The 19,640-nt window shown below is 35.1% G+C and overlaps 1 protein-coding gene across 1 annotated transcript in view; it reads right to left on the reverse strand.

The window, feature by feature from the left end:
• Positions 1-19,640, reverse strand: part of LOC149080005 (uncharacterized) — a 58,513-nt gene that overhangs the window by 17,331 nt on the left and 21,542 nt on the right. The window contains exons 6-7 of the mRNA XM_089238924.1: positions 19,236-19,360; positions 13,462-13,600 (exon numbers count right to left, since the gene is read on the reverse strand). Of these exons, the coding sequence (XP_089095050.1) occupies positions 13,462-13,600; positions 19,236-19,360 (264 nt within the window). The remainder of the gene's footprint in view (positions 1-13,461; positions 13,601-19,235; positions 19,361-19,640) is intronic.

The following is a 19,640-nucleotide window of genomic DNA, read 5'->3' on the forward strand; positions in this document are numbered from 1 at the left end:
CGTGCGACACCCAAGCTCTGTCGCAAGAAGCAACGTAAGCACGGCATCTCCGGCAAAACCAAAATTTATTGATATGTCAAATATTACATATAGTGCAAGGAAATCAAAAATTATGTAAATCGAAGAATCAAAGTAATCAAGTTAAAGTCAAGTGCAACGCACGGGCACGGATAATAAATAATAAGAGAAAGCATGGACTCTACTAAGTTAGGGCTTGAAATTTAAACAAAATATCTTTGTTGAAAAAAATTAGACATTCTTTCCAATGTTCAGGTTTTCTGTTTACTTTTCCCTGTCTATGGCCCCTCTACCATGTCAAAAGTGTTCGAGATTACTTTGTAGTTACATCATGAACTACTGATGAAGAATTCAAACACTGAAATTAAATTTGATGTACATGTAAAATTAATGTGCAATAGAGAGTTCTATTATGAAGAAAAGCTACCTATTCTAACAGTTGCTCTGTTAGTCTAAATTAAAAATTACTAGTATATATCAATGTGTACCAGTACATTTCATCACAATAATTTAAGTAATAAGAGATTTAAAAAAAAATGGCTATTATTTTTTTCTTTCGCAATCTATAAATTTTATTAATATATTGTTATTTTGATTCATACTTTAATAAATGTCATATTACTTTAAATTTATACGATTTTCATAACATTGCACATTAAAACTGACGGAACTCCGCTTAAGCCGTCATAATTTTTCGATAACTTGAGGTGTCTAGGTTTTACTGTATTTACACCATATACAAACTAGGAGGAGAGCATAACTGCATGTGTTTCTAGCTATCTCTATATACTCTCTCTCCTTCTGCCAGTCTGCTCTTGGCGACCTTCACGTTATTGGCGACCGCCACGTCACTCCCCTCCCAGTACAGTGCTTCATCACTGTGCGAACCTTACTGGCGGTTTCGATTTTCGGCCAGACCTAGTAGTTGTTGGTACTATTGTGGGAGGTGTGCCGCCAATGTCCTGCAACAAATGCGCTGGTTTGATTCAGTCGATGGATATGGCTTTCTTCACATTGTTGATTAGAACTAGAAGACTTTGGCTGATCTCTCCAGCACAGGATATGGTCCTTTATATGGCTGGCTGAGAGAGTTAGTCTTTGGTTGTTGTACGAACACATGTGTGCACTTGTCCAACTGTTGTGGCACGAAAATAGATTCATGACCATGATGCACGGGAGGTTGAGGACACAGTGCAGCCATTGTTGACCTCAGTTGAGAGATGAAATCCTCACTGGCAATGGATGGTGCATTTGCGATGCTGAAAAATTCTCCCGGCAGTTTCAGAGCCGTTCCATAGGTAAGCTCTGCTGGTGAAGATTGCAAGTCCAGCTTAATTGTAGTGCGCAGTCCTAGAAGTACCCTTGGAAGAGTGTTCATCCAATTTTGTGGATCTAGGCACTTCATTGCTGCTTTCAATGTGGCCTATGGAACGATTCAATCATGCCATTTGCTTGAGGATATTTACACCATATACAAACTAGGAAGAGACCAACTGAGTGTTTCTAGCTCTCTCTATATACTCTCTCTCTTTCTGCCAGTCTGCCTTGGCAACCTCCACGTTATTGGCGACCGCCACAAACATATAGCCTATCTTCCAGATACACATGAAAATGTGGTAGTGAAATTATATGGATTACCCAATGAAGAATTCACTTCAAAAGAAGTAGAAACTGAGCTCTTGTCTGAATATGGTCGAATTCAAAGTAAGAAGAAGCTGGAAGACATGGATCAAATGAAAAAACATTTCTATTTCAAGGACAAAAAGTGTTTCCAGACAGTTGTGTTAGAAGAATAGAGAGGAAACAAATCATCTGTTATCAGTGCAAACACATGCACACAATATTAAGCCACGTGCACAACAGCCATGCTGTGTTGTGAAGCGCTGCGACACATAGTAATAGTGGGCTCAAAACAGAGCAAAAGAGCTGAACAACGTTGAATGGAACAAGATGTAAGTGATCGAGCAGTTTGTTCCATCAGTTCAACCATCAGTGCTGACTGTCAAAATCAACAATTTGCACTCAGAATCGACATGCATCGTGAGACAGGGATGTAAATCAGAAGAAAACAGTCTAAATAGAATGTGCACGAATGAGCCCATTTCTTTACTGATTGCTATACTGCATGCAGACAAAACATATTGGCAAAGGTAAAAAAAATTAAAATAAATGTCTCTTATATATGAGAACTTAAACCATCATTTAAAGGTACATAGTCGGCCAATTTTCCAATTCTGACAGTCAATGTCCCATTCACAAACGCAGGGAAGTACAGTAGGGGGCTGACAGGGTTCCAGTATAAGGACCCAAGATAATTCTCTTTTTTTTCACATCATCAATTCACTACACTGGGCCTGTGAAAAATTTGGCCTGGGCCTGTCAAAGATCTCAGCTTACGAGTCCAACTCAGGATGTGGTTGTCAACCTTTGGAATCCCATGGCACGGTTGATCTCTTTTTCTTGATTGGAAGGCTTGGCCACACACATTATTGATGGGAAATAAATGGGTAACAATGAAATAATAAACCTCTGATGGCCTGGTTTGACTGATGTCAGGGCCCGGCAGTTGAGAAACACTGCATTAGACTGGGGCCTTTGTGATGTTCGTTTTTTCCCTCTTACTACAATAAGAGGGGAAAAAGTCACAATGGCTTTGACTAGACCAACTCAGGGCCCTTCCGAAGGACAGATTTCACATATTCCTTTCTTATATTCTCTTCACATATTCCTTTCTTATATTCTCTTCACATATTCCTTTCTTATATTCTCTTCACATATTCCTTCCTTAGAAGATTTTCTATTCACATTTTTTGAAGTCCGCTATTAGATGCTTGTTATTTACTCTATCGCCATGCTTTGGTGTCGGTACGGGATTGTAAGCTTGTCATCATATTCCAATGGTTCTCTTTCGTCAGCTGCTTCGTTTGCTTAATTCATGGTTCATGGGCGGCTCCCCAAAAAGGTTGGCAGATATGTTCCCATATAAAAGAACCACTTCAAAGCATAAATAGGCACACAAATCAATATTTTCAGCTCGCCATGACGCCGACTGCTGTGGTGATTGAGTGGTCATAGCGAGGGACTTGCATAGTGAAGTCTCGGGTTCAAACCCCACCGTTGCAGCAGTGGTGGTCGGCTGAAGTTTGTTTTCTGTAGTTCTCAACTTTGAGGAGCAAATGCAAGAATCTTTCTTTAAAAAGTCTCGCTGCAGAGAGCAACAGGCCTACAACAATTAAATATTCAAACATTACACTTCACTCATAGTTCGAAAAATATGTGGTAGATGGCAGCACTATAACAAGCATTACACAGAAACAAGTTTAACTTTAGGTTCACAATACAGACACACGCACATTCCATCATGTACCAATTTGTTAGAACTTCCGCAGAGGAATATGGACATGGTACATGTGTGGTTTAGTAGTAGTAGCCCTGAGACCTGGGACAATAACCATCATTGTTTGTTTTTTCGTGCTATAAATTCACTACAGAACCTCCCTCCCCCCCACCCTGTGAAAACACTGGCTTCCGGACCCGCCAAAGATTCAACAGCCCTGCTCCACAATATGGAGGGAAGGTCATGTCCTTTCTACGGAAAACCAATCCTCTAGGAACCACACACTCCTCTGGGAATTATCACACAATCCTGAGAACACTGTTCTTGGGAAATATTACAGATGTTAAAAGGTCCCAACAAGCAAAGAAAGAAAAGTTTTTTTTGTTCATCCAGGCTAGATAGCTTTTTTGCCCCACCCATATAATGTCTGCTGCGATGTAGGGTGACTACACATTGACATTGTCCTTTTCTGTTGCTACTCACCCATCCATCCCTCCAGAGCAAATAAAAGTAGAAAAGAAACCTGAGAGAGAAAGAGAAGAAAAGAATATTGAATGCCACAGCTTCTCTAAAGCCTAGATTTTAAGGAAAAAAACAAAAAAGATCTCTGGAGAATCATAAAAAAATCTGTGACCTTTACTCAAATTTTGTGTTTTTTCTAGGACTTCCGTGACTTGGTGACTTTTCCGTGATGGTAGACACCCTGATTATGCTAAAAGTTCTATCTTCATTTGCCTCGTGTGTATGGATTTAATTTTTCGATATTCAAGAGAAAAACAGTTAAAAAATATTTATTAAACCTTTGGCTGCAGTAATAGTACTGAAAATGCTTCTCCCACTGTAGGAACATACAAAAACATACATGCCAACTTTGTGATTAAGTCTCTCCGCAGTGGTAATGTTTGCCACCGGGCGGGGGGGGGGGGGACCCCCCAAAATTTTCCGCTTGTCACTATTTTAAATCAATTTTCTTATTTTCTTCAACTTGATCATATAAGACATTTACCCAGCTCTGACGAACATTTAAAGTAGCTTTTTGTTTGAGTTTGGGTCTGCTTGCTGTGAATATACCTCGTGAAATCAATGAAAGTCCTTCGATTTTCTTTGGAGCATGGTGCTATCACAACTTTTCCGTCATCGACACCCCTTTCTTGAAATAGAAACTTATCTATGAAAGATGTTATTAAGGAACTTGATAAATTAATAAACTTCTGCTCGTTCATTTTTTTAAATTCAACAATTAAAATGTTTTCGATATAAGGGCCCAACTGGGATATCAACCTGCAAATGTGCAGACAGCCAAACTAGAGCTAACGTTTGCAACAACTATCAACAACAAGGTTGCTTCACTTCATTTCAAATTCAGATCGATATTCATTCTTTGGAGATGTGGTCTTGGAGTGACATCATTTTGTACTTGATAGGATACTACTACTAAACCACACATGAACTTCATCCACATTCCTCTGTGGAATTTCTAACAAATTGGTACATGCATGTACATGTTTTGAACATAAAGTTTCTTACTGAGTAGTGCTTTTTATGTGTAGTGCTACCATTTCTACCATAAATTTCTCTAACTATGAGTGAAATGAAATGATTGAATAATTGTACTGTTGTAGGCCAGTTGCTCTCAGTGGCGAGACTTTTCAAAGGAGAAATCAGCTCGCATTCGCACCTCAAAGTTGGGAACCACAGAAAAACAACTTCTGCCGACTGTCACCGTGGTGAGGATCAGAGTTGTCAAATTTGCTCCCCGGGTAGATACCCATCCCCCCCCCCCGGGCTGAAAACCCTGGGGTTTTTTTGGGGAAAATGGGTTTTTTTGGGACACTTGTTTGTTTTCGAAGAAAAATGTGTTGCTTTCAGGTTAAAATTTTATTTTAGGGTTAGTTTATGTATTCCAAAAATTGTTGCATAGTGCAGTGTTTAGAATATGTATATTTTGAAGTATTTTTAAAAGATTTTTTTTTGGGAGCAAAAATGTGATAATTTCTTGGAATCACAAACATACTTTTTTATATAATATATATATAATTCTTCTACCTTTTTTTTTATGTAAGCATTTAGGGATGAGGTTCACACATTAAAAATGTTACAAGAAACAGCAAACAGAAAATGTAATCATGAACTTAGATATGTAATATAAGTATTATATTAATGTACACTGAAGAACCAAAAAAACTGGTACACCTGTCAAATATCGTGTAGGGGCCCCCGCAAGCACACAGAAGTGCTGCAACACGATGTGGCATGGACTCGACTAATGTCTGAAGTAGTGCTGGAGGTAATTGACACCATGAATCCTGCAGGGCTGTCCATAAATCTGTACGAGTAAGAGGGGGTGGAGATCTCTTCTGAACAGCACGTTGCAAGGCATCCCAGATATGTTCAATAATGTTCATGTCTGGGGATTTTGGTGGCCAGCGGAAGTGTCTAAAGTCAGAAGAGTGTTCCTGGAGTCACTTTGTAGCAATTCTGGACGTGTGGGGTGCCGCATTGTCCTGCTTAAATTGCCCAAGTCTGTTGGAATGCACAATGGACATGAATGGGTGTAGGTGATCAGACAGGATGCTTACATACCTGTCACCTGTCAGAGTCGTATCTAGACGTATCAGGGGTCCCATATCACGCCAACTGCACACACCCCATACTGGCACAGAGCCTCCACCAGCTTGAACAGTCCCCTGTTGACATGTAGGGTCCATGGATTCATGAGGTTGTCTCCATACCCGTACATGTCCATCAGCTTGAAGTAATTTTAACCGAGACTCATCAGACCAGGCAATGCGTTTCCAGTCCTCAACAGTCCAATGTCGGTGTTGTCGGGCCCAGGCGAGGTGTAAAGCTTTGTGTCATGCAGTCATCAAGGGTACACGAGTGGGCCTTCGTCTCCGAAAGCCCATATCAGTGATGTTTCGTTGAATGATTCGCACGCTGACACTTGTTGATGGCCCAGCATTGAAATCTGCAGCAATTTGCGGAAAGGTTGCACGTCTGTCACGTTTAATGATTCTCGTCAGTCATTGTTGGTCCCGTTCTTGCATGATCTTTTTCCAGCCGCAGCAATGTCGTAGATTTAATTTTTTACCAGATTCCCGATATTCACGGTACACTTGTGAAATGGTCGTACGTGAAAATCCACATTTCATCACTACCTAGGAGATGCTATGTCCCATCTCTCGTGCGCCGACTATAACACCATGTTCAAACTCACTTAAATCTTAATAACCTGCCATTGTAGCAGCAGTAACCGATCTAACAACTATGCCAGACACTTGTTGTGTTATATAGGCATTGCCGACCGCAGCGCCGTACTCTGATTGGTTCCATATCTCTTTATTTGCATACGCATGCCTGTACCAGTTTTTTTGGCTCTTCAGTTTAATATAATACAAGTATTATATTACATATACTGATATGTAATATGTGATAAACATATCCAAAGAAATTATTGCTTATTTATAATACACAATAATTTTTCACACACACACAAATTCTTGTATAAATAAATTGAAGCCTCTGTGAAGAATTAAACCAATGTATGTAAACTGAATTTTCATTCAAAAAATATTTACATGTTTGCATTACTTTTTTATAAGTTTTATACAGGTACATCAGACTGAAATATCAAGAGACAAAAATAACATTAGCTTATAACGAAAAGAAAATAACTTTGTGGGATTCTTCAATTGAACATTGGTAATGAACACCAAGTGAAACAGAAAAAAAAAGTATAGTTTTTCCCCGAAAATAAGACCTAACCAAAAAATAAGCCTTAGCTTGATTTTTCAAGAAGTTCATAATATTAGCCCAACCCCGAAAATTGGCCTGTTAAAATCGTCAGCCAGATGAAGGCATTCTTCAGGTCTGTTACTATACATGAAAGGTTGTCTTGTATAAAGTGATATTAATATACAATAATGTTATTGACATTTGTATTTAATGATAATTCAAGTTATTCTGTAGTTTTAAGTTCCTAAAAATGGCTAATTTGGACAAGTGGAAAACACCTCCAGAGTAATGAATCCTCAGAATGACTGCTATCTCCTTCTCTTAACCAGATCATTTTTTAATTATTACTGCTCTTTTAAAAATATTTCAGAATTTCATTTAATGAAGCAGGGATATTCTTCAACAGTAAGGAATTCAAAAAAAGAGAAGGAATTTTTTTAGCTCCTGAAAGTTTGGGTTCGATTTAAAAAAAAAATCGTTATGGTTCTGGTTACATGGCTAAAGGTTTTATTTTTGATGGATCAAGACACTTTTGAACTTTTGAATACATTTTCCGTGGGGTTCGAAAAATTTGGAGAAAAAAATTTAGGCACCATCCTGATTTCTCAGAATTTTCATTATCCAAATTTATTTATTTTACCACAACATTTTTCTTGCTGCAGTTCTGCATACAACTCTAGGTTCAGATACAATTATGCAGAAGTGGGTGTGTTTGTGTGTGAACAATTATTCCCTTGTTGCATGGTCAATTTTATTAATCAAATACATAGTTTAACGTGAACCAAAAATGTATATTTAGACATAAGATGTACATATAAATGATGTACATACATGTTTAAGTTACATATTTTGAGGTTGCGGAAAAAAGAAATTCAATTTTCCTCCCATTTTATCAAAAAAACCCACCCAGACTGTAAGTGAACAATTATTCCCTTGTTGTACGGTCAATTTTATTAATCAAATACATAGTTTAACGTGCACTAAAAATGTATATTTAGACATGATGTAAGATGTACACATAAAGGATGTACATACATGTTTAAATGAAATATTTTGAGGTTGTGGAAATAGGAAATTCAATTTTACCCCTTTTTCTTAAAAAACCCAGGTTTCTTAGAAAAGCCCACCCGGGCTGGGTTTTTTACAACCCTGGTGAGGATGGGGTTGGAACCTGGGTCCTCATGATGGGAGTCCCTCACTATGATCACTTGACCACTACAGCAGTAGATAGGATAATAGAGTTCAAAGAAATCTCCAATCAAAAACAAATATTAAAAAAAAAAACAAGCTTCCATAGTTTCTTGTGATTCATCACAATTCTGTATTTTATGGTAGAAATTTGTAGTAGTTGGCAAGTATGCAAAAATATCCCTCTTTCAGTTTTCGTTTGTGAAAGATAGATGGCAATCAAGCTCAGTTATTGCAAATTCAATACAATCGACAAAAAAAGGGTGATACAAATGCAAAATCCGGGTTCAAACCCGAAATCACCTACACGCTAGTAATTGGAGCCAGACACTCTACCACTACTCAATCCCATATGCATGCTCCCATACAGTACAAGCAAACCTGTCAGAGAATAAAGAAATAATAATAAAAAAACTAGAATATATGTAGGGCATATATTATTCTAGGTTTCTTGTTATTATTATTATACATGGCATATGCATATATATAATATGTCATTTAAAGAATTTCATCGCAAAAAACTTTTAATCATCACAGGATGATTGAGCCAGTTACAATGCTCATCATCTGTGGATGATAGGAGTGCTTTGGGGGTTAATAAATTGTTGTTGCAAAATGAGAGTTGAACATCAAAAAAATTTTCCAAGTCATTTTTTTTTCTCTATAAATAGAATTTTCATCAGTACTTCAAACATAGATCTCTTATAGAGGATGAGAGCACTTTAAAGATTAAAGAAAAGCATTATAAAATATATTTTTATTCAACCTAACTGCTGCACCAGTGAAGCAGCACATCCTTATCTACCATACATATTCATGTATATCAGCCACTCCCCCTCCTCTTCAGGACCACTGTAAATAATATACCATGGGAAACTAACTTAAGTAGAAACAAAACAATAAGAGAACTACAGCTAGATGCATTTTGGAATTGTATGAAGTCCCTTCTTCAGTAGCAGAGAAAAAAATTGAAAGAAAGCAAAAAAGGCAAATACTCCATATAGCGAGAGTTACTCGCTGTTCATGACAAAGAGTTGAAATGAAAAATCATTTGATGCTTTGTCAGCGAGTGACTCCCGCTATATGGATTATATACAGAATAGAGAAATCACATCTACATATACTGTTCATAAAACATAACTTTCCTTTCGTGGATGCTATCAGTGATTGATAATCTCGGGTATATAAACTCTTAAAAGCTTTGTATTTAGCTTTACATTGCTTAAAGTTTTATATTTTCTTTCTGAAGACATATTTATTTGGAGGAAACAATTTAAAAACTTCACAATACAAAGCTGCTGACGAAAAAAATCTGTGTTTACCGCACGGCTGTTAATGGGATACAACAACGATTATACAGGAATTTCGGCAACCAAGGTCATGCCCCTGATAGATTGCCGATAAACGCTACGCAAACAAAGTCATGTCTTTGCCAGTTGCTTAAATGTGGTCACCAAGACTTTTTTTTACGGCTGCTCGATGGAAATGATCACGGCTGTCCTCTATGGGTGTTTTCCCTAACGATGATGGCAGTCAATGACGTCACGACAGCGTGAAAGCTAATTTTCTGCCAAAATCCAGAGAAATTTTAACAAATCCGGAGAGCGGGAAGAAGGATGAAAAATCCTGAGTCTCCTGCCTAAACCCGGAGAGTTGGCAGGTCTGTATTAACAATACCAGTTTTGGAAATTTATCACTGGGGTACTTCGACCATACATTGTCTGAATGCGTAGTCAAAATTCATGGGCAGAGATACGGGTGGAGCACCCCCAATATCAAAGAACTTATGTACAGATGACCTATATATATCCCTTTCAGGTCAGAGCATTCATTTTTTGGAATTTTAAAGGTATTTTGTGTTATTGATATTCAAAAAATATAATAAAAGCATATATTTAAGCAAATCTTTTTTTTTTGAAACTTTAACAAAATTTCAGGACCCATACAAATGTGTGGTCTGGGTTTAAACTTGGGAAATGTCACATGGTGTAATTTTTGATAAAAGCAGTTTAATTCTTTCCTCAGACCGAAATACATGTCAACATTTTTGGCTCGTCATCATTCTCTTACAGTATATCTGTCTACAACAATTAGCAAAATTTGATATCATCTATATATAATAGGCCAATGGCCAAAATTGACCTTTCTCTGACAATACATCCTTATGCTGGGTTATTTCATACAGCCCATCACTATGTGGATTTCACACACTTTTTTTTTAATTCTATCTGTATTGCATGAAGTTTTTATTGTTCAATCATGTTTTTAAAATCAAAAATTTGTAAACTACAAGGAATGTAAACTGTTTTCCATCTTAGGATGCAAAAACTGTTCATTAACTTAAAAAAAAGGAACAGCATCAAAAATTGCTTTAAAATGATCAGAAAGTTGAAAAATAGTTCAAATGTGTTTCCCCCATAAGAAAAAAATTTAGTCCTGGCATGCACATATTTTTATTCACATCTAATTTTATTGCTGAATTTCATATAATACATTTTACTTAACCTAAAGGCACCTTCTCCTGGAAGCCATCTCTAAGAAACAACAAGTTTTTTTTTTTTAATTATTATTATTGCAAAACAGCACACCTGAATATGGAATACAAATAATATACAAAATAGATAAAGACAACAGAACAAAAGACAAAATATACACTATGCAGCTAGGATGGACCCATTTGGTCCATCCTAGAGCTTAAAAAAAATTCTATATATAATAAACGGCACGCTCTTGATTTATTTTATTTTTTTAAATTTAATTTTATTTTACTTTATAATACATATTTCAAATTTTGCCTTGGTTACCTATTTATATTCTCAATAATCTTTTAAGAATTCGTTATAGTGTTTGAAAATGTGAAAATTTCTTTCTTGAGATGTTTATTTATTCTAAGGTCAGATAATTTTTTTCCGAATTTATTACAAATGGTTGGTACTAGGTAATTTATACTTTTTTGAACAAAGTATTTATTTGTTTTTGGAGTTGAATACAAGAAGTTGTATCTATTTGAGGTTGTATCGTTGTTAGTTTTGAGAAATAAATTATGGTTTTTAGTCATGAAAATTATCATTTTATACGCATAAATTTGCCTTAGATCAAGTATTAAAATTTCTGATCTCAGTAGATCTGGATTATTAAATGCTATTACCTTACATTTTATGCAATTATAGATGTTAATTAAGTTCTTGATGTTACCGTGGTACGCAGCTCCCCACACTGTTACTCTTGATTGGATCCAAGCATAGAAAACTGTTTTAAGGAGTTCCGGACTTACAATGTTTCTTAATCTATATAAATCTGCCATTTGTTTTCTTATTGTATTACAGACATTGTTAGAATGGAGATTCCATTTTAGATCATCTTGTATAACTACACTTAAATAGTTATATTATCTTACTCTTTCTAAGTGACAGCAAGAACAGATTTGGGAGAGGTATTTACAAACGTGCAATCTTAGTGATATTGGAGTTTCTGGTTTTATATCTCTAATTTTTAGACATATGAATTTTGTTCTTTCTACGTTTGGAAGTAATTTATTTTTTGCTAGCCATGTGTTAATCTGTCTAAGGACATCTTCAATTTTAGTTATCAAATGAGAAATATTTTACCTTCAACATATAATACAGTGTCATCCATGAAAGACACTATTTTACCATGCAATTAGGCATATAACTCATTTATATATATCAGAAAAAGAGTGGGGCTGAGTACTGTTCCCTGAGGTATTCCTTTTTTTATTTCAAGGTAATCACTTTTTTCATTCTCTATATGGACTGCCTGTATTTGTCCATAACAGTACATCTCGAACCACAACAATAGTTCACGATGAATTCCATCTCTCTCCATCTTATGTAATGACAGAGTTGGATCTACATTATAATAAGCTCTTTTTAAGTCAATAAAAACTGATATTGAATAATTATTGTTGTTGAAGCTCTAGTTTGGGTGTTCATTCACTTTTGCGATTGCCATTTCAGTGCTTTTTCCTGTTTGAAAACTGTATTGATTCTCAGCAGAGAAGTTTATACATTTCAAGTAACTAATCAATTTTGTTTTCATAATTTTCTCAACTATTTTTGAAAAACCAGGAGTGCTGAAATAGGTCTATAATTTGCTAAAAGGTTTTTTATCACCTTTTTTTAAAATTGGGTACATGATAGATACTTTGAGTTCAAGATAGAAAATTCCTTCCATTAGTGAAGTATTTATTAGATATAGTAACAAGTCATTATGATATTTGGCTATGATTTTGATCATTTACTGTTATACCATCATATCCTGTTGCTTTATGTTCATTTAGTTCAGATATTATCTTGTGTAGATCATTGTTTCCAATGCCAGATATCATCATTAAAGATATCGAAAAAGTTCCCTCTGATAAAAGCCCCCAAAGTTCAAATTCACCATGCTTCTAATTCAAAACACCCACAATCCTTTGTCAGGGCTTAACTCCCAGAGGTTGAAAAAAAAAAATCTACAGTGAGAAAAATAACCCGTGTCAGAAAAACAACCACAATGTTTGACTTGTGAGCAGACGTATAAATTTATTTGCTGAGCAAGTGGGAGTTAAGATTTGGTAACCAACCAAAGAGGAATTCCAGGTCAGCATGACAGCGGTTATATTTATCCTCTAAAGAAGGCACCCAAATGCATTGTGAATTTTGTATTTTCCTGTGTGTTTGCCTTTATCATTGTTCTGAAATTTGTGATTATATCAGATGAAAGATTATTTTCTCTTCTAAGTCACATTTGTTCATAGAACGTAGATCAGAAGTACAATACAACATGTGAACAGGTGCCACTATAACTGCAATTGCAAGGGGGGAACATTCTAACACTAGAGTTCTATACTCTAGAAGTACTTTCTCTAGAGAGAAAGAATCTTAACTCAATTCAATCTGTTGTGAATTATCCTATGGCAATAATTTTTTTCTCACCACACACAAAAGTTGGTGTATGGTGAGAAAAAAAAGAACATCACTGTGCCAAAAGTGCATGTATGTATCAAACCTGGGTCCTTACAGTATGAGACCATCGTGATGCCCATAACATCACACATTGTATAGACTTTCATTTCTTGAATATGTAAAATGTGTGTTTCAATAAACTTTTTTAACACATATTCAAGATATAATTAAAGGGAAAGTTGAAAAACAATGTAATTTTTAGTAAGTAGCAAGTACCTGGTCTCAATGGATACCCATCTCTTTTTACATATTTATGTGCAACATCATACACTTCTGGCAAAAATCCATATTGTTTCCATACCTGATGATAATTATATAATGTCTTAACAGCCTGCTCTGTATCTCCCACCAATGTCTGAAAAATAAAAATAAAAAATAGTTCAATCAAGATAAAAATCAATGTAGAGGAAAAATCACTCACATAGACAATTAGGGCAAATATTTCTTTCAAGCAATTTAATTTTCTGATAAATCTTATTGAAAGAAAACCTGATTTTTATGAAGTGAAATTATGCTAATACTAGAACCATAGAATTTTTTACACACCCCTAAACCTTGGTAAGAATAATTTTGACCACTGTTAAAAGAAACACAAATAAATCTTCTTTTTTTTTTCAGATGATCATTAATCATTTTTGTTGCATCATAGTCATTTTCTGCTTTTGAGGGATAATTTAAACCAGAACATACAGTTTTGCCAAACTCAAACAGGCAGGATTCAAATTTTATTTCTCTATGTCCTTACTCAGGCATTGATGTACTAACCCAATGGTGGGGGAGGGGGGGGGGGGGAGGTCATAGCAATTCTCTCTTTGGTCATCTCATCATCATTTCTGCTATACAGTAGAACCTCTCAATAACGGACACCCATCAGATCATAAATTTTGTCCGCTAATGGGAAGGTATGCTACACAGGGGAACCTCGTTTATATGACGTTTTGCTTTGGTCGCAACAGGTTCCCATACGCCAACACACACATTACCATTCAAATTCACCATTCTGGACCATAGTTATGTTCAGTTAATTAAGTTACTAATTGATGATTTATCATATTTACCAACACAATTTAATCAACACAAGCTTGGGATTAAACATAACCTAAGTGGAATATGAAAAATTCTTGGTTTATGACCAAAAATGAATAAAGTAATAAAAATAATTAGAGTTCGCCTGATTTTGCTGTCCGCAGACATGCCAACATTGGCTTAAAGCTCGTCAGTAGTGATGAATGTTCAGCTTTGCCATGGGGGTACCACCCAGGACAACATAATCATACATATATAGAAACGTCCTCTCCACTTGTCAATAAAAGATTCATCGAAAGACTGGTTATTTGTGGAGATGAAGATTACAAGGAAGAAAATTCATCACTGCCCCCACGGGGACTCGACCCCCAGTCTCTCGCTTGCCGAACGAGTCCTCTATCAGCACACTCGAGCACCAAGAGCACTCGTCCCGCAAGCTGTAAGTCCTGTTAAAAAATAAAATGGGGATATACTGCACTTTAAGATATTTTTTCAGAAAAAAATTCGAGAAAACTTGAGGATATTAGTAAATATCGCAGTAGAGCTGTAAGAGGGATAAGATATAGGGGTTGAAAATAATAAAGGGCTAAACATTGTATAAATTTGGAAGTCTACAAAAGTCTGACAAAATAAAAACCAAGGTTGTTTGGTTTAAACCTTGGTTTTAATCAACTGGTTTTTAAAAAAAAAAATCAAATAAAAGTGGCCTAAATATCATTTTTTTTCCTTGAAAAATATCATATTGGTTCATTATTAGCCAAAATTTTTCATTTTTACCACATTTTATATTCTTGGGGTACATTTTGATGGTATATCTTTAAATGGCATAAGATGGTATAAGTGGTTTTTTTCAAAACGTCTCATAAAAGTGGCCTAAATATATATATATTTTTTCACATATGAAGTATCTTAGTTATTTAGAGTTATATACAGAAGCCAAAATTTCTCATTCTTACCATATTCTCTAACCTTTGGCTACATTCTGATGCTCTATCTTAAGCAAATTGATGAATAAGGATTACATTACACATCTAAATGTAGTGGTGCATTATCTCACAGGGTTTCTTTTTCCCTTCACAAAGAAGCAGCAACAATAGTGTCACCATCATGCTAGGGGCAGGTGCTCCTATAATCCAATAAAGACACCAGCTGTCCCTAAAGGACAAAGACCAGTGTACTAGTAGTTACATTACCTCATAGACATTTTCATTCTCTTTCCCACAAGTAGCAGCATTATCTCATACTGTATAGCTCCCAGTTTTAATATTCAATAGTTGTTTTTTTATACCTTCATCATTAAGCCCAGTTAATCAAGGCTCTACAGTATAGTTGTAAAAGATTTATGAAAAATAATCAGCTATATACAGGGTGATTATTATAAAGTTTTGATTCCAAAACTATACAATAAGCACTGGTAAGAATGACTTGAAAATTTGCATGGATAAACCTGAAGCAATGGAAATTTCTTTTGCCAAAGAAAAAAAAGTGCAAGTAGTGCAAAATGTGCAAATAGATGATGCTGTACTTGGCCAGCAGTATAATCTATTTTTTGCAACCACATCATTTCAGCACTTCCTCAGCATCAGTGTGCAGATAGAACAATTTCTATCAAGATGCACATTGCAATACCAGCAAAGCAGCTGCTGAAGACCCATTGTGACAATAACAGGATGGCACGACACCTGGCTGGCCGTCAGTTCACTTGACCTCAACCCTTGCAACTTCTGGCTGTGGGGGGTACCTCAAAATGTTATGAACAGTGGTCAGATTGCAAACTTTGGTGAATTACAAGCTCCAGCGCATCCCCCATATGTTAGAAGTTCCTCAGGAATATTAACGTGGGGGGGGGGCGCGTTTGGGTTAATAAAGGTGAATTGCAAGCACATCCACATCATGACCATGGCATACTCTGATCTGTTGTTGAACAAGAATTTTTGTGCTTTCACCTCATAGCCAGAACACGGTGGGCAACATATTTAACATTTCTTGAGTAAGTTATAGTTACTTGTTTGATTACTTCACTTTTTTGTGATGTTTTTGCGAATTATGTAATCATGTAATGCTATAATTAAGTTTTCATTTTGCCATGACTGGCTATTGTTTCCATTCTGTGAGCAAATTTCCCATGTGTTGGATTTCATTAATTTTACATTTTTAAGTTGTTTTTTTTCCCCCTTTACTTAATAAAATTTCATTTCTTCAGGAATATTCATGTCAATTTTCAAGTCATTCTGAAAATCACTCTTTTTTTTACAGTGTTTTGAAATCAGAACCTTAGTTATAATCACCCTGTATATCGTAAATCATCATTAATTAATCTGCATTGTTTATACTTTATTAAATACATTATATTCACCTAATTTTTATTATAGTTTTTGCAAAATAGCTTCCTAATTAAGCATACTGAAAGTAACTGGAGAAAACATCTTTATATTATGTATATGATTAATAATTAAAAAAATTTTCAAACCTGTGAAGCAATCCATTGAGTTAAGCAAAAATAATTAAATTGCAAAAATTGGTTTTTGTTAAAATGTAAGAAATATTTATTGTGATAATTAATAAACATTTATTTTAATTAATTATTAGAAGTTTGAATGATTTTTTAGAAATTTTATTGTTTTTAATGTTAATACTATTTAAAACAAAGAAAACCGGTTTAAACAAAAAAAAAACCCCGGTTTTTTTGTTTTAAAAAAAAAAAAAAATGTTTTTTTACCAACCCTGATAAAAACAAACAAAAGAACTAAGAGGAAGAATTTATTGATTAAAAACATTGAATATATAATTTTTATTACCATTAATACTGATGAGGTTGCAATATAACATTTCTGATGTTTTGTATTTTTTATAAAAAAATTGGATTTAGCAGACAGCCCTTCATCCCTATTAGTTTGTTAGATTGAAGGTTTAGGTTTACTGTATGTTAAGTGGCAAACTTATGATGTGTATTCAAGCATAGGAAATCCGGAACAGAACTCTTGTTTTCAAGAAAGTTATCTTAATATGATTTTATTTTATTATAATGTTACTTTTCTATTTTAGCCCCTGAATGTAAAATTATATATGCACACAGACATGCCATCATTTGCCCATGAAGCCTCTCAGTAGTGATGAATGTTGAGCTTTGCCATGGGGGGGGGGCAATGTGCATTTAAATACAGCATCTCATAGACCCTGGAACATAAGGGCCCTTTCTTCCAAAAGCAACTTTGTGAAGTTGCATAGTTCCTTAGGAATTCATGAATATTCAATGCAATTCCAACCTGCATAGACCCTTCTGGGTCGTATATACAAATGTATAGCAACCCTAGAGCCCCTGTTTTCTTCGTATCAGAGCACCTATGATGAGAAATTCTCGCTATAACAAGTTCTGTGAGCTCCATCAGTGCAAACAAATCCGGGTCAAGACTCCCCTTACAAAGTTGTTTTCAGCACACAGTGGGAGGCGATTTTGACAGCGAAAACAATTTTTTTGCACATTTGAGCATTGAGTAGCATGGCGGGTGGATTCAATATCTCTTTTGCCAGATGTGGGGACAAACCACTGGCACTTCCAGAGGGAATATTTTTTTTTCTTGACCACCTACTTGAGACAGAGCAGTGGGCCACATTCTGGTGCGGAGGAAGACAGATTTCATGTATATATTCCTAATGCTTTTCAGATTTTCAAAGTCTGATATAGGAAATTTGTTATTCCCTCAATTGTCAAGCTCTAATGTCAGCCTGGATCGCAAGCTTGTCATTTCTTTAACCTTCCAACAAGTGCATGTATGTAGGAGATATATAGATTAGATAGCGTTTTTGTACATGTTGAAATTCTAAACTGCTTGTTTTCTTGCCATTAGAAGATTCCTGATGCTCACATCTTACGAGAATGAACCGATCTCAACGGTTCCAGTTTAGGAGACACCTGGCAAATCATAAATGGCCAGTTGGTTCACTGTTATCTTACAATCACCCCATTTCTCAAATTTTATTACACATACTAATTTCATAGACGTATTCATGGCCACTGAAGTCAATTCCGATGACTTGTATCACACTCATGAACTAATCAAAGCTATATACGGCATAGATAAAATTTGTAACAATCTACAACACATCAAATATTTTCCCAGTATATTTAGATACATACTTAAGGATACAAGGAGAGCACCTATCTCATACATATGAGCACCTAGAAGGCTGAATTTAATCACTGACCCTTTTCAGGTCTCAGTTTTTCTTCTCTCGAACTCTCTCACATGCATAAATGAATTTGTCGTTACGGTAAAGATCAATGCGATTTCAAAAAAAAAAAGTTATACAATTTAAAGAAAAAACTATTTTCATAGTATTGAGAGTATCTCCTGTAACTCTGTAGTTTAGTGCAGCCATCCTTAGAAACTACAGACAATCCATAGCAGTTGGCAACTCTGTACACCATATATAAAGCTGTGGTATGTCAAAAAGTACAGTTTCTCTATAAAAACTTTATTCCAGTTATTTTTTCTAGATGCAGCTGTGCAGCTAATTTACTGGAAAAAAATGACAATATTTTACCTGTGCAGATTTTACTGCTGATCAAAACCCAATTTATGCACTTTGAAGACATAACATAGTTTTTGTGTGGGTATCTGTATTTAAATTTTTCTCATTTTCTTTGCTATACAATGTTGTATTAAAAAGTATCTTGCTGAGTAGTTTCATGGAAAATATACATTAAATGAGAATGAATGCACTTTGACATAGTAAAGAAATCTTTCAATTGAAAAAAAATTCATTAAACTTGATCAATCATGTTAAATTATTAAGGAAAAAATCAATGTGAAAGTCCACTCTATTAAATCTAAATGGAAAAAAACCAAAATAAGAAAGTAAAACATACAAAGAACTTGAATATGAAGTACATGAAACTATTTTTGACAAATTGTGAAAAAAAACTGAGGAAATCTAAAAGTACTCTAAAAAAAGAAACTCACCAATAAACCAGGCCAAAACGATTCTAAAGATTGAAAAACCGGCATAGTCATCCAACCATTTCCCATGTGTACCCAAAAGTACCAGTCATCTCCTTTCATATATTTTGAAATCAATGCTTTTTGCTCTTAATGAAACGAAACAAACATATAACACTATTTATAAACATAAACTTAAATGGCCGATTGTTACATATAAAAGCACAAACTTCATAAAATAAGACAACTGACATAGATTAGATTGATATACAGTGAAATTCTTCTTGACAGACATCTCACAATTTTATGATCAAATAAAAATTCTTCAGGAAAAAATCTATTTGAATAATACAATTTAAACCTCTGCTTAACTGTCACCCTCAGATAGGATGATGGACACTATTTTCATTATGAATTCCATAGAATTAG

This window comes from Pholcus phalangioides, unplaced genomic scaffold, assembly GCF_987345545.1.
Source record: "Pholcus phalangioides strain wild (caught in Gottingen) unplaced genomic scaffold, Ppha-v1.0 ptg000011l_1, whole genome shotgun sequence".
Lineage (NCBI taxonomy): Eukaryota > Metazoa > Arthropoda > Arachnida > Araneae > Pholcidae > Pholcus > Pholcus phalangioides.